Genomic DNA, 13,844 nt, shown 5'->3' on the forward strand with positions numbered 1-13,844 from the left:
CAAAGAACCATCTCTTTCTTAACTTTTTTTGCCACAAAGAAGCTTTTGTAAAACAGAATGGTTCTTTGGATGTTAAAGGATCTTTATTGAGACAAAATAGGTTCTTCTATGGCACCGGGAAACGGTACATTTTTAAGAGTGTAAGTAAGTGAAACGGTTGAGGCTTAAGTGATTCATTTGATCATTTTGGATCACTTTTACTCACACTTAACACAATCTGTGTATACTGTATGAGTGTATAGATAGGAGCGTTATCAGATATCTTCCGATCAGTCAACTGTACTTGTTGTTCTGCAGAACAGCATTGATGAACGTGCGGTAGGATTCATCACGCCTCAAGAGTACATGTGTAATTACTGAAACAGAGGCAGTGAAGCATTAGGCATGCACACACTGAGTCACACGGGTGGAGGACACATTTAAATCAACAAACTACATTTGCTGCACATTTTACTTCTGATGGATTGAGATCCTAAATAGTGTGTGTTGATTTTATTGGTGGACATTGGATGTTCTATAAGTGTTCTATACCATACTACATTTACATTACATTTACATTTAGTCATTTAGCAGACGCTTTTATCCAAAGCGACTCACAGATGAGGGAAACAATGGAAGCAATTGGAACAACATAAGGACAACAAAAAGCATAAGTGCAATAAAAGATAATTGGTCTCATATAGCCTATCACAGTATACAGAGCTAATGTTTTTTTTTTTTGAACGAGTAGAAAAGAGATAGAAGTCAGACTACAACAAAGAAACTTTTATTTTTATGTAAAATATATATATTTTTTACATCTATACATTGTTCTATCGTGTACATCATGTATATTTAATAGCTATTATTGATATGTGTTCTTGATGTGTAGACAGAAGAGAATTTCCCCGGCTTCTCTACTTTAAATTTTAACCGAAACAACCCTGTTTACATATTATAAAACATATTTTCGCATAATCATCTTAAGCTGACATGTTTCCTCTAAATGTATCTTCCTATACTGTTTTCCTATAGAAAAGTACTATGGAAATACAATTGAATTGAACTGCCACATCCACTCTGCCCCCGTCTTCCATTGTTTGGCCTAAAGAAAATGACACTATATAGCCCCAAACTCGCATCCATTGATCGCTGTCCATCAATCCATCAATGTCAGAAGTCAATACAGTGTGCACATTGAAAGTATCAGAGGAACTTTGGAGCACTATTTGGGAGTAGATTACATTTCTTCGGAAGACACGAGGCTGACACTGAAATAATGAACTTTTCTTCTGGTGTGGAGCATCTTTGTTGATTCAGACAGCAGTAATGAGTTTAGATGAGGTTGGACGGCAGTTCAGATGGCCTGCTTTTGTTGTGGTGCTGAAGTTTCACTGAAAGTCTTAGGCAGATATAATGAGGCACCAGGTGCTAGAAATATTCCTGGACAGACAACAGAGCGAGCCAAGCATAGCTCAATACATGCACACGCACACACGCACACACACGCACAGCACGCACGCACACACACACACACACACACACGCACACGCACGCACACACACACACACACACACTGCACACACGCACACACGCACACACACACACACACACACACACACACACACACACGCACGCACGCACGCACGCACGCACGCACACACACACACAGTCTCTGACTCACTGTTACTGTGAAACCTGCTATTTTAGTTCCTGCACACTTTTTGTTCTTACAATCTGACAGAAGTACAAGCTTTTGAAGTCTCTGTGTGTGTATCCTCGCACTGGTTTGCCGGTCACTGCTCTGGAGACATTGTTATGACCATAGAGAAAGCTTAGACTCTTTTATAATTGCACTAATCCCAGTGCCAGTGTGTGGACGAAACAAGAGAAAATCATTACAGCTGTTGACATGTGATAAACAACCTCCGTCTACACAAACATTGGCGAATAGGGGATGTGAATAGAGTGACCAAGAACAGGTTCAACAGATGTGCACGAGGTGCATGAGGTAGATAACAGCCAGCTGTAAATTCAGGTCTGAAGCCTACAAAATTGAAAAAGGACAAATATAGTTTGTGTAAAATGTAATCGCTGTTGTTTATGTTTGACCCGCCTGCTGCTTTTTCATTCATAGGAGAAGTTTACCTCAAAATGATTGTTTTAATTGGCGTCGTGGAACACAAAAGAAGATAGTCCGAAAAATGTCTCGATGGTATTGCGTCCATACAATGGAAGTCAATGGGGTCCAGGGTTGTTTGGTTACCAACGTTCTTCAGAATATCTTCTCTTGTGTTCTGCGGAAGAAAGAGAGTCGTAGAGTTTGGAATGAAATGAAGGGTGAGTGAACGATGAGAGAATTTTCATCTTCCGGGCGAACTGTCCCTTAAAGTGTTTTGTGTTTGAACAGGACAACATTTGGCACCTACTTGAATTTTCACGGGTAATTATGCTGTATTGGAAAGAGTTCAGAATTTGGATGAGATTTTGTCATGTCAGCTTTGAGATTTACATCATTCCTATTGATCATGGCTTGAAAAGTGCCAGTGATGTTTTCTTCTTTTATTGAATCGACAATAAATAGCTCATTAGAGAATATTTACTAAATGCTTAAGTATTTTTAATGATGGTATGTAGACTGACTCAAAAACATTTTAAAGGAATGTGCTCATAAACAAACAACCCTGCAGCAAGATGTAGTTGCACAACACCGTTATAAAACTACCAATCGCAGATTTTGTGATTCTTGTGGTGGAATGCATGTTTGTGTTTGCGCTCTCTGAGTGAAAAGCTTTTTGCTCCATTAAAATGGTTCCATTTACAGGATTTTTTCTGAATGGTATATTCAACCACCCGAGAATCTCCTTCATGCTCAATTTCTGCTTCCTGTCATTCAACCGTTTTGCCTTTTCTACCGTGTATTTTTCTCTCATGCATACGAAATCCCCTGTGGTTCTACTTTAAGTTTCTGTTTATTGATATTACAAAATGTAAATGAGATTTTTACATGACGTTTTCTAGAAGACACCATAAATGCTGTATTTTTTCTGCATAACTGTTAGGGTGTTGTGAGCAGTGTTGGGTGTAACTAGTTTGTTAAGTAATTAGTTACTGTAATATAATTACTTTACCCTTGAAAAGGTAAAGTAAGGGATTACTCTATTTTTTTCTGTAGTTTAATTACAGTTACTTCTGATGTAATTAAACTAAAATACGTTGCGTAATATATGTGTGTGCAATAGTGGAAATATATCAAAATTCAAAGTCTAACTTTAAATATATAACTTGAAGTATATTCTCACATATGTAATACTTTGGTCAGTTAACAATACTACTTTATATAGTTTTATATTATTGATTTGACTGAATGAAAAGAGCCGTTTCATGTCTATCCTTGAATCACTTGACTAATCAAGGTTGATATAGGATATAGAAAGTAATTACAGTAGTAATAAGTAATTAAATACGGTAACGCTTTAGATTACGGCCCGCAACGTACTGCACAGTTAAACAGAATTTACAGTGTAACTAATTGTAACAATAATGTACGTCTACAGTACATATCTGTAGGTAAAGGGGAACAATATGCAAAGTTTGGGGAAGAAGTCAGAAAATAAAAAAAAAACTTTATACTTTAAGTATTTTAAAACTAAGGGGTAACTATTTTAATATTACATGGTATGCATGACCTGCAGTTTGCTGTACATCAGTCTTAGCGTGAACACACACTACATTTTTGTAATTGCAATGTACCCATAAATAAGATACTTTGGATATTAATTAAATACGAGGTTCTTATTTCATTATTATAGCAAACACGAAATAAGGGGAAATTATGTGACAGCAAGAATGAAGCACGCAGTCTGTCAACTGTAAATTTGACTTTTGAGTTTTGACTTTAGGATTAATTTTTATTTGATTGATTTTAGGATTGTTGGTCACAAATCATTTCTTTTAATTATGAGTTATTATGAGTTATTTTAATGAGTTTTAATGTGTAACGCACAAAATCAATGTTGATATTTTGAGTTAATATGGCATGCAGTTCCCTCATAAATATTTTTTTAATTTTCCCAACTCTTACCCCTTTATTCCCCAAATGTTACATATTGTTCCGCTTTATCTACAGATATGTACTGTAGAGGTACATTATTGTTACAATTACTTACGCTGTAAATCGTGTTTAATTATGCGGTACATTGCGGGCCGTAATCTAAAGCGTTACCTTAAATACTTTTTGGAGAGAGCACTTTGTACATTTATCTAATTACACTATTGAATATGTAATTAGTAACTAGTATTTAATGACTTTTTCAGAGTAACTTGCCCGACACTGGTTGTGACTGGTTGCCAAGGTGTTGCTATACAGTTTCTAAGGTGCTCTATGTGATGTTTAGCATGTTGCTGTGATGCTGCTAGACTGTTTGGAGTGGTTACTAGGGCACTGTTTTATTTTAAAGGAACAGTTCACCCAAAAATGAAAATTCTGTCATCATTTATTCACTCTCAGGTTGTTCCAAATCTGTATAAATGTCATTGTTCTGATGAACACAGAGAAAGATATTTGGAGGAATGCTTGTAACCAAACAGTTCTTGGACGCCATTGACTACCATCGTAGAAGAAAGATATTCTTGGGTGAACTGTCCTTTTAAAGCTGCTTTGAATCAGTTTGCATAGGAAAGTTGTAAGGGATAGTGTCAATCCAGCCGGTTGTTATAGCAAAATAAACCCTAGACAGGGTGATCAGGACCCCAACATGAAACCCCTGAACAGGTTTTTTTTCCAATGGCAACCGGCTGGATGTACACTGTCCTGCTTATTACACAGATACTTGCCACATGAGTAGATATTTAGAGACACTATATTGGTTCTTAAATATTTTATTGTAACAAATTCATGCTGGCATGAGAAAGGAGACAGCAGAGGGATACATTAACCTTACAAGTTGCATCGAATAAGTGATGTGTACCGGTGGCCTTTTGTTTTTTCAGGTCTTTCAGGGGCCATTTTGTGACTGACCAATCAGAATAAAGTATTCCAGAGAGCCGTATAACACAAATAAAATTCAATTCAATCTAATACTTAAAGGGATAGTTCACTCAAAAATGAAAATTCTGTCATCATTTACTCACCCTCAGGTTGTTTCAAACCTATATACATTTTTTTGTTCTGTTAAACACGAAGAAAGATATTTGTAAGAATGTTAGCAATTTTCAGTTCTGTGACATCATCCACTACCATAGTAGGAAAAAAATATTGTATATTTTTGTTGTTCTGTTGAACACAAACTGAGAATTTAGGAACACAAACAGTTCTGGGGCACCTTTGGCTATACCATTTAATTTTTCCTACTATGGCAGTCAATGATGTCACAGAATTGAAAATTGCTAACATTCTTCCAAATATCCTTCTCTGTGTTCATCAGAACAAGTAACTTATACAGGTAGGAAATGACATGAGGGTGAGCAAATGATGACAGAATTTTCATTTTTGGGTGAACTATCACTGTAATGTAAATGATTTCTAGCAAGAGTTGTGATTGTGGCTTTAGTAAGAATCATTAATTAATTTAAAAGCAGACGCAGTCTGTTTTATTTAATTAACGTCTAATCCATTTATAATAGCCATAATTATCCATCTTTGCTAGTAGCAGCTTCTGTTCTGTGTTAAAGTTCAATAACGTCCATTTCAGATGAGTTAATATATGCACACTCGTGGAGGGGAACCACTGTCTCCTTATGTGACCACAAATAACAGTCATTTGGCAAAGCATTTAAAGGCCTCTCCAGTTCACATGTTTCTGCCCCCAGTATTTGCCCCGCTGTATTGATTTATCTTTCTATTCTCATTCAAACGACTCCGAGGCTGCAGAGCAAAGCTCTTTAAATCTCCTCCCATGATTCCCCTGGGCAGATGGATTCACTGAAGTGTCCAGTTATCAGCACATGTAAACACATGCCACATTTTCTAATGGATTTTAAGTGCAACCTCCAAAAACATTATTTGGATTATGAAGTTGTACTAAAATGCTGTAATAGAAATCACCAGTTCACACGTCTAAATTTGGTCCTTCTAAGTTCTAATTGAGTCGTGCCTTGCATGGATCATTTGCTTTCAACTGAAAATGTCGTCGTCTAGCCTCAAACTCATTTGACTTTTTCTGTGAACACATCATCAAAGCTACTCTTCTTCAATTTGGACCCGAAGCATTGCAAAAGGGCCAGATCACCCGAAAATGAAAATGTTTGCATCGTTTATTCACCCTCATGTCATTCCAAACCTATGTGACTCTTTATTCTGTGGAACACAATGAAGATATTTTGAGAAATGTCTCCGTGGTTTTGTGTCAGTTGATAATACCAAGATTTTCAAAATCAAGTGCAGGTGGTAGATCCTTCTCTTATCTAGCGCCTAAACTTTGGAATAGTCTTCCCTGCACTGTCCGGGAGGCAGACACACTCTGTCAGTTTAAATCTAGACTAAAGACGCATCTTTTTAATCTTGCATACACTAGACTTCCATAATATAAATTGATGGTAGAGCGGAGAATGGGAAGCGGCGACCTGACAAGAGCTGAGATGATAGAGCTGGATAAAGAAGGACGCGGTCACCTGACACGTCCTCACCACAAAATTTCAAATGCTATTAGATTATTAATGATAATCTTAAACTATAATTTACCTTAATTAGTAAGTTTATTTATTTTATTTAGCCTTGTTGTGCAAGCTCTCTGGAGCTTGTGCAGAGGCAGCAGCTTTTGCCAGAGGGGAACTGGAATCCCCTGGTTGGGCCTGGGTTCTCCTGAGGTTTTTTTTCTTGATTTGAGTTTTGGGTTCCTCGCCACCGTTTGGCTGGCCGGGGGGGCTGCTTTAGAATTTTAAAGTTTTACTTAATAAATATTGCATATAGAAATTTATAGTCTGTTATATTTGACCTGTGCTTCTCTCTCCTTTATCTTAAATGTGTGCTCTCACTGTGCGTGTGTGTGTGTGTGTGTGTGTGTGTGTGTGTGTGTGTGTGTGTGTGTGTGTGTGTGTGTGCGCGCGTTGCGCGTACTTGTCTGTGTACGTGTGTGTGTGCATGCGCGTCCATGTGTGTATGTCTGTGTGTCTGTGTGTTAGTACGTGTGCATATTGTGTGTGTGGAGTGTTTTGTATGTGGGTATGTCTGTCTTCTTTGTTTTCACCTTTTTCTTGTTTTTGCAGTTACAACTTTAATTGTTTTGCTTATAGTCAACATGTCTTATGTACAGCTGCTTTGTAACAATGAAAATTGTAAAAAGCGCTATATAAATAAAGTTGAGTTGAGTTGAGTGTCAGTACAATGGAAGTCAATGGGGTCCAAAGTTGTTTAGTTACTAACATTCTTCACAACATCTTTTGTGTTGTTCTTATGATCACACAGCCTCTAAAAAATCTTTGCTTATGACACCTTGATCACGCTTTCATTCTCACACTGATGTGTTTTCCCCCACAGTATTCAAGGCAAACCCATTCAGACAGACCCGAGCATGGGCCCCAAACCTGGGGGTCCGCCGGGTGTGGGACATGGTCCCGGAGCTCCAGCACAGTCCCAGGGATCCGCTCAGAGTCAAGCAGCACGGAAGAATCTCCGGGTGGACATCGGGAGCACCAAAGGCGGGCACCCGCCCTCCGTCTCACCAGGGGGCAGCGCACCCACCTCGCCCTATTCCCTGCCCCAGATTGCGCCCATGCCCAGCAGCAAGCTCTGCCCGGTGTGCAAGACCGCAGATCTGACGGGCACCATGGACGGTCAGCCAAACTGCAACACCTGCACGCAGTGCCGCTCCGCGGTGTGCAACCAATGCGGCTTCAACCCCAACCCTCACCTCACTGAGGTAAGCACCCTGCAAAAGCTATACAAGTTATTAATCTGCGATGACAAGATGCATTGTTAGAATTTTCTAGGATACATGAGAATGCCAACTGTATTTGTGGCGTAAAGCCCAATTTATGGTTCTGCGTCAGACCTACGCCGTAGCCTACGCAGAGCCGCGTACCCTACGCCGTAGCCTGACGCGCACCTCTCCAAAAATGTAACAACGCGTCAACGCAATGCGGACCCTATGCAGACCACAAACGCTGTGATTGGTCTGTTTGAACCCCTCCCTCAGGTCAAAAAACTCCGAGATAGAGTCATGCTTACTCAAACGCATTTCCAAATGAATTATGTAAGTAAATGATTTGTGCTTCTGTATTTAATATCTCAAATCTGCAACAAAAGTGACTGTTTACTTGCCGCTATCACTGCTAATGCTTCTCAAACGAGCTGCTGCTTCTTTGGCTCTTGTCTTGGTTACACAAGCAACACGTGCTTGGACACTGACGCCTAGTGGTCATTGCCTGTCGACGCGGACAACGACGTAGAAGTATAAATGAAAACCGACACGTAGCCTACGGCGTAGAGGCTACGGCGTAGGTCCGACGCAGAAGTAAAAATCACACTTAACAGAGCAGTGGTTCTCAAACGTTTTTGTTGTAAGACCCCCTTAGTGTAGAGTGCATTGCTTTGCAGCCCCCCCAAATAAAGACTTATAATCTTAAAATTTGAATTAAACCAAAAATATATTCAGCTATACAATGCTGATGCATCAATTCTTTTGGTTGGTGGTCTTATTTTTGTGATGTTTGATTGTATGATATCATGTATGATAAATTTCTATATTTCACAAAATGCTACAAAATCTGTGGCCCCCCGGAACCATCTTGGGCCCCCAGTTTGAGAGCGAGAGAGAGAGAGAGAGAGAGAGAGAGAGAGAGAGAGAGAGAGAGAGCAGGGCTTTCTCTGAAATGGTAGAGAACGGTGAGTCGTTTCTTGTCTTTGTGATTAGAAGTACTGCGCTGATGAAAGTTTTACTGCTGCTGAAGAGGAGAGAGAGCCGTGGGTAATGAATCCTGGGCTCTCTGCCTCCATCTGGCACACACAATACAGTACATAGACTTTGGGTATGCTGGCAAGACTGCGTGTTTCTCAGTGTGGGATGCGGTGGAGGAAGAGAGCGAATGTTCAGAGATGCTTGTGTGGGAGAGCGGGTGGATGCGCCGCTGAGCGTGTCAGGGTGAGATCGCTTCGGCGTGTTTGAGGATGTCGCTCGGAGGTGTATATGGGTTTCAGCGCTCTTAAGCCTGCAAGTGAAAATTAGCCAATGGTCACAGATAGAGAGATGAGAGTACTGTCAGCATTCAGTGTAAGAAAGGGATCTGTGGGGTCTAAACTCCGAGAAAGCCTTTAGGGGAAAATGCAAAAGGACAGTTTAAAGGGGGTTAGGAGTAGCCTGCAATATTGTTTCAAACAGAGGTGGCGATAGAGAGGTAAAAGTTAATTACAGCGATAAAAGTACAGAGCACAAAAACATTTGATATTGTATTTACAGTATAGCAATGACACAGAAAGTCTAGTGTGTAAACAAGAAGAACGTGTCTGAAAATATGATGTTGATTGTATGGATGCATAAATCATCTACCGCATTCGTCACAACAGAATTCAGTGTTAGAAATATGATTGGGGCAGTTTTAGTGCCCTGCTGTGTTTCATAAAGACAAGATTGAATTAATTGCGCGCCGTATAGTGTAACCGTGGACGTTCCAGAGGAGCTCTGAGACTCTTGATTTATGTTGATGCTACTGCACGTAGCATATAGCTCTAACTCAGCGCTTTTAACAGCCTCGCTGTCACTTCCTGCTACATGTGACTGAATGATGGGAAATATGCGAGCTGGTGTGTAATTTCAGAATTCAGATGCGGCAGAAGGAGATGTTTTATAGGCATATGGTTTGAATTACTGTAAAACTCAGCTAAATATACGTACAGTTGCAACGATTAGGCCCAGCCCTCTACAATGGAGACATTTATTGTTTATATTACAATATTTATGCAGCACGCATTAACCAACATAAATGTTTGAATGGAATAGATGACATTATATGCAATGACAGGCAGTAAAAATCTGGTCAAATATATATGAAGAGTTTGGGTCCAAAATGAAATAACTCCGATAAATCATGTTTTTTATTATGTTATCATGTTTTATTGTGTAAGTTAGCTGTATTTTTGACTTATTATTGCTTAAATCAAAACAAACCAACTGCAGTTTGATTGATATTACTGTAATTGGAATGCACAATAAAAAAACATGATTTTTGAAAAATGTTAAAAACTGAGTTATCGCATTTTGCAACCAAACTTTTCATATATTTTTTTTACAATAATATTATTTAATATTTTTCTTTATTATTTAAAAATAAATGTTATTATTTATTCAAATAAAAAATAATGAATACGTAAAGTTTTCTAGAATATGTCACGTTTTATGCTTGCATATATATTGTTTCAAAATAGTATTCATTAATTGTATTCTTTAGTTTTTATAAATAAATAACTTTGATGTTATTATTATAAAATAAATAAACATATAAATTATTAAGGGATTGTCAAGTTTTATTTGTATACGTATTGTTTTAAAATAACATTATTTGTTATTTTCATTACTTATATTTTAAAATAATGTTTAAAAATAATAATAAATTTATAAATTATTCTGCGAAATGTCAAGTTTTTTATTTTTAAAAAATAATTTGTTTATTAGATGAACATTTTATATTTTGTTTGTTTAAACCACTTGTTAAAAAAAAGGTGAGAAATTGCTGTTCTGCTAAGCCCCTCCTTAGTTACTTTTCCTAATTCTTGATTCATATTTTTGAGCATATTGCAGTAGATTTTAGCTTACATCGCCCGACATCAAACATAGATTTGTTGTTGTTTTGTATTTGTCTGCGTGTCCCTGTAGTCTTGTTTTGTCCCAGGTGTTTAGTGTAAAGATATCATGTTAGAATTGAACTCTAAATGTCACTTGGAGAACAAAGGCAAGAAAACCTGATACAAGAAGCAAGAACAGCTGGTGGAGAGGGAGAAAAGAAGAGCATCTGATCGCTATGCAACAGACACCTAGAGAGAGAGAGAGAGAGAGAGAGAGAGAGAGAGAGAGAGAGAGAGAGAGAGAGAGAGAGGTGGCATGATGGTGAGAACATTGAGTGGGATGCAGAATCGAGGGTTGCAGAAATAGCAGGTTGGGAAAGGGTGGTTGGAGTGATAGAGGGGAAGAGAAAGTGCCCTGACACACTCCAGTAGTCTCCCATCAGCTTACTGGAGGCGGTTCCATTCTGCCATTGGCTGATTCTCTATTTATAGATCCTGCTCTTTTTCTGCAATGATCTACACATTCCCTCTGCCAGAGAAAGCGAGTGGAGAAGATCCGAGAGAGGAACGGGATGGATGGAGAGATACAAATGTGGAAAAAAGGACCAAATTGCATTTGGCAGTTAAATAAGCTATAAATAGACACAGGAGCAGTAGGCATTGTTCATTCTCCGATGCCTTTGGGAAATAATGATAGAATATGAATATCCAGAATTCTGAATCACTAAAAGTTCTTCAGATGTGTGCGAAGAAATCTGTGGCTTATCAGATGGCGATGGGAAACCAGGATGGACAGATCTGTTTCCTGCACCCTCCTTCTGCATGTCTCAGTGTCTTCATGGTCTGCAAGAGCTTTCGTGAGACTGAGAGTAGGGCCATCTGGGCTACAGAATACATATCACAGCACAAACACAAATAATACACACCATGGTTATGGCTCTAGAGATCTATGCTACTTCCCCATTAAACAAATGTGCCCAGGCAGCATATACGTACGTGCTTAGTTTCCATATGTAAGGCTATATATAGCCTATATACCACATGTGGTAGACTACATTAACTGCATCAATGTCCTGTTTCCCTTTATTTTAAAGATTTATGTGGGCATAGATAGATAGATAGATAGATAGATAGATAGATAGATAGATAGACAGACAGACAGACAGACAGACAGACAGACAGACAGAGAGATAGATAGATAGATAGATAGATAGATAGATAGATAGATAGATAGATAGATAGATAGATAGATAGATAGATAGATAGACAGACAGACAGACAGACAGACAGACAGATAGACAGATAGACAGATAGACAGATAGACAGATAGATAGATAGATAGATAGATAGATAGATAGATAGATAGAGAAATTGATAGCTATAGATGGATAGATGCATAGATATAAATAAATGGATAGATGCATCGATATAAATGGATAGATATAGATGGATAGATGCATTGATGTATAGATGGATAGATAGATATAAATGCATAAATGTAGATGGATAGATAAATAGATATAGATTGATAGATACATTGGTGTACAGATGGATAGATGCATAGATATAAATGTATAGATATAGATGGATAGATGCATAGATATAAATGCATAGATATAGATGGATTGATGGATAGATAAATAGATATAGATGGATAGATATAGATGGATAGATGCATTGATGTATAGATGGATAGATAGATATAAATGCATAAATGTAGATGGATAGATAAATAGATATAGATTGATAGATGCATTGATGTATAGATGGATAGATAGATATAAATGCATAAATGTAGATGGATAGATAAATAGATATAGATTGATAGATACATTGGTGTACAGATGGATAGATGCATAGATATAAATGTATAGATATAGATGGATAGATGCATAGATATAAATGTATAGATATAGATGGATAGATGCATAGATATAAATGCATAGATATAGATGGATTGATGCATAGATATACGTACTGTAAATGTATAGATATAGATGGATTGATGCATAGATATAAATGCATAGATATAGATGGATTGATGCATAGATATACGTACTGTAAATGTATAGATATAGATGGATTGATGCATAGATATACGTAAATGTATAGATATAGATGGATTGATGGATAGATAAATAGATATAGATGGATAGATATAGATGGATTGATGGATTGATGGATAGATAGATAGATAGATGGATAGATGGATAGATAGATGAATGGATGCATGGATGGATGGATATATTCTGTCCTTTTTTAGCACACTTATCAAACAGTAAAATTGGAGGTGAAAACCTTGAGTTGATATCGAACTGATGTGTGAAATGGCTGCTAGTCTCCGAGGGCAGAGTAAGAATGCGTCGCTCACCGCACAAGCATGATTAATCAAACAATAGAGTTACTGTGCTTTCATTCCAAACTGCCTCTCCAAGACAATCAAGTCTGTCATGCGTTAAAGAGAGGGACGCCCCACTAATACACAAAATATGCGTTCTCTATATGCAGGCTCTATATGCAGGCTAGTTATTGAAATTGTTTTTTCACTAAATGTTTTGCTTCCGTGTATTTCACAAGAGGAGATTATCCTGTATTGAACTTAAAATGTTTGGCATAGTGAAGATTTCTTTGCTAACTTTATGTTTACCTGAAGGTCACAGCTAGGCTATGTGGAATAATGTTGCCCAAACTGTGTACGCTGCGTTCACAACATGTTGAAATTACCGTAATTACTACAAGTCATCAACTCAACGTTGTTTACGGCCTTGGACGCTGAATTGATTTGTTTCTATGGCAACGCTCGTAACGCTGAGCTCATTAAGTGGGTGGACGACCGACTGTTTTGTGTTAGCTGTGCTAACGTTGAACCATATTTAATGTGTTTATTTATTATGTGGATGAAGCAGAATTAAAGAGATTTTAATTCTCTCATTATTTACTCACCTACATCTTCTTACAAACCTGTATGACTTTCTATCAACTGCAGAACACAAAAGAAGATATTTTGACCCTCATTGACTTCCGTTGTGTGAACACAAAACCACTGGGACATTTCTCGAAATATCTTCTTTTGTGTTTCACGTGCAGGTTTTGACAGTGAATAAAGGATGACAGAATGTTTATTTTTGGGTGAACTGTCTCATTAAGA

General features: G+C 37.8%; 1 protein-coding gene across 2 annotated transcripts in view; it reads left to right on the forward strand.

Annotated features, from left to right (window-relative positions):
• Positions 1–13,844, forward strand: part of bsnb (bassoon (presynaptic cytomatrix protein) b) — a 97,425-nt gene that overhangs the window by 8,673 nt on the left and 74,908 nt on the right. For both annotated transcript variants that reach the window (XM_057361649.1, XM_057361650.1), the window contains exon 2: positions 7,457–7,838. In XM_057361649.1, the coding sequence (XP_057217632.1) occupies positions 7,457–7,838 (382 nt within the window). The remainder of the gene's footprint in view (positions 1–7,456; positions 7,839–13,844) is intronic.

The sequence above is a fragment of the Triplophysa rosa genome, linkage group LG20, assembly GCF_024868665.1.
Source record: "Triplophysa rosa linkage group LG20, Trosa_1v2, whole genome shotgun sequence".
NCBI lineage: Eukaryota > Metazoa > Chordata > Actinopteri > Cypriniformes > Nemacheilidae > Triplophysa > Triplophysa rosa.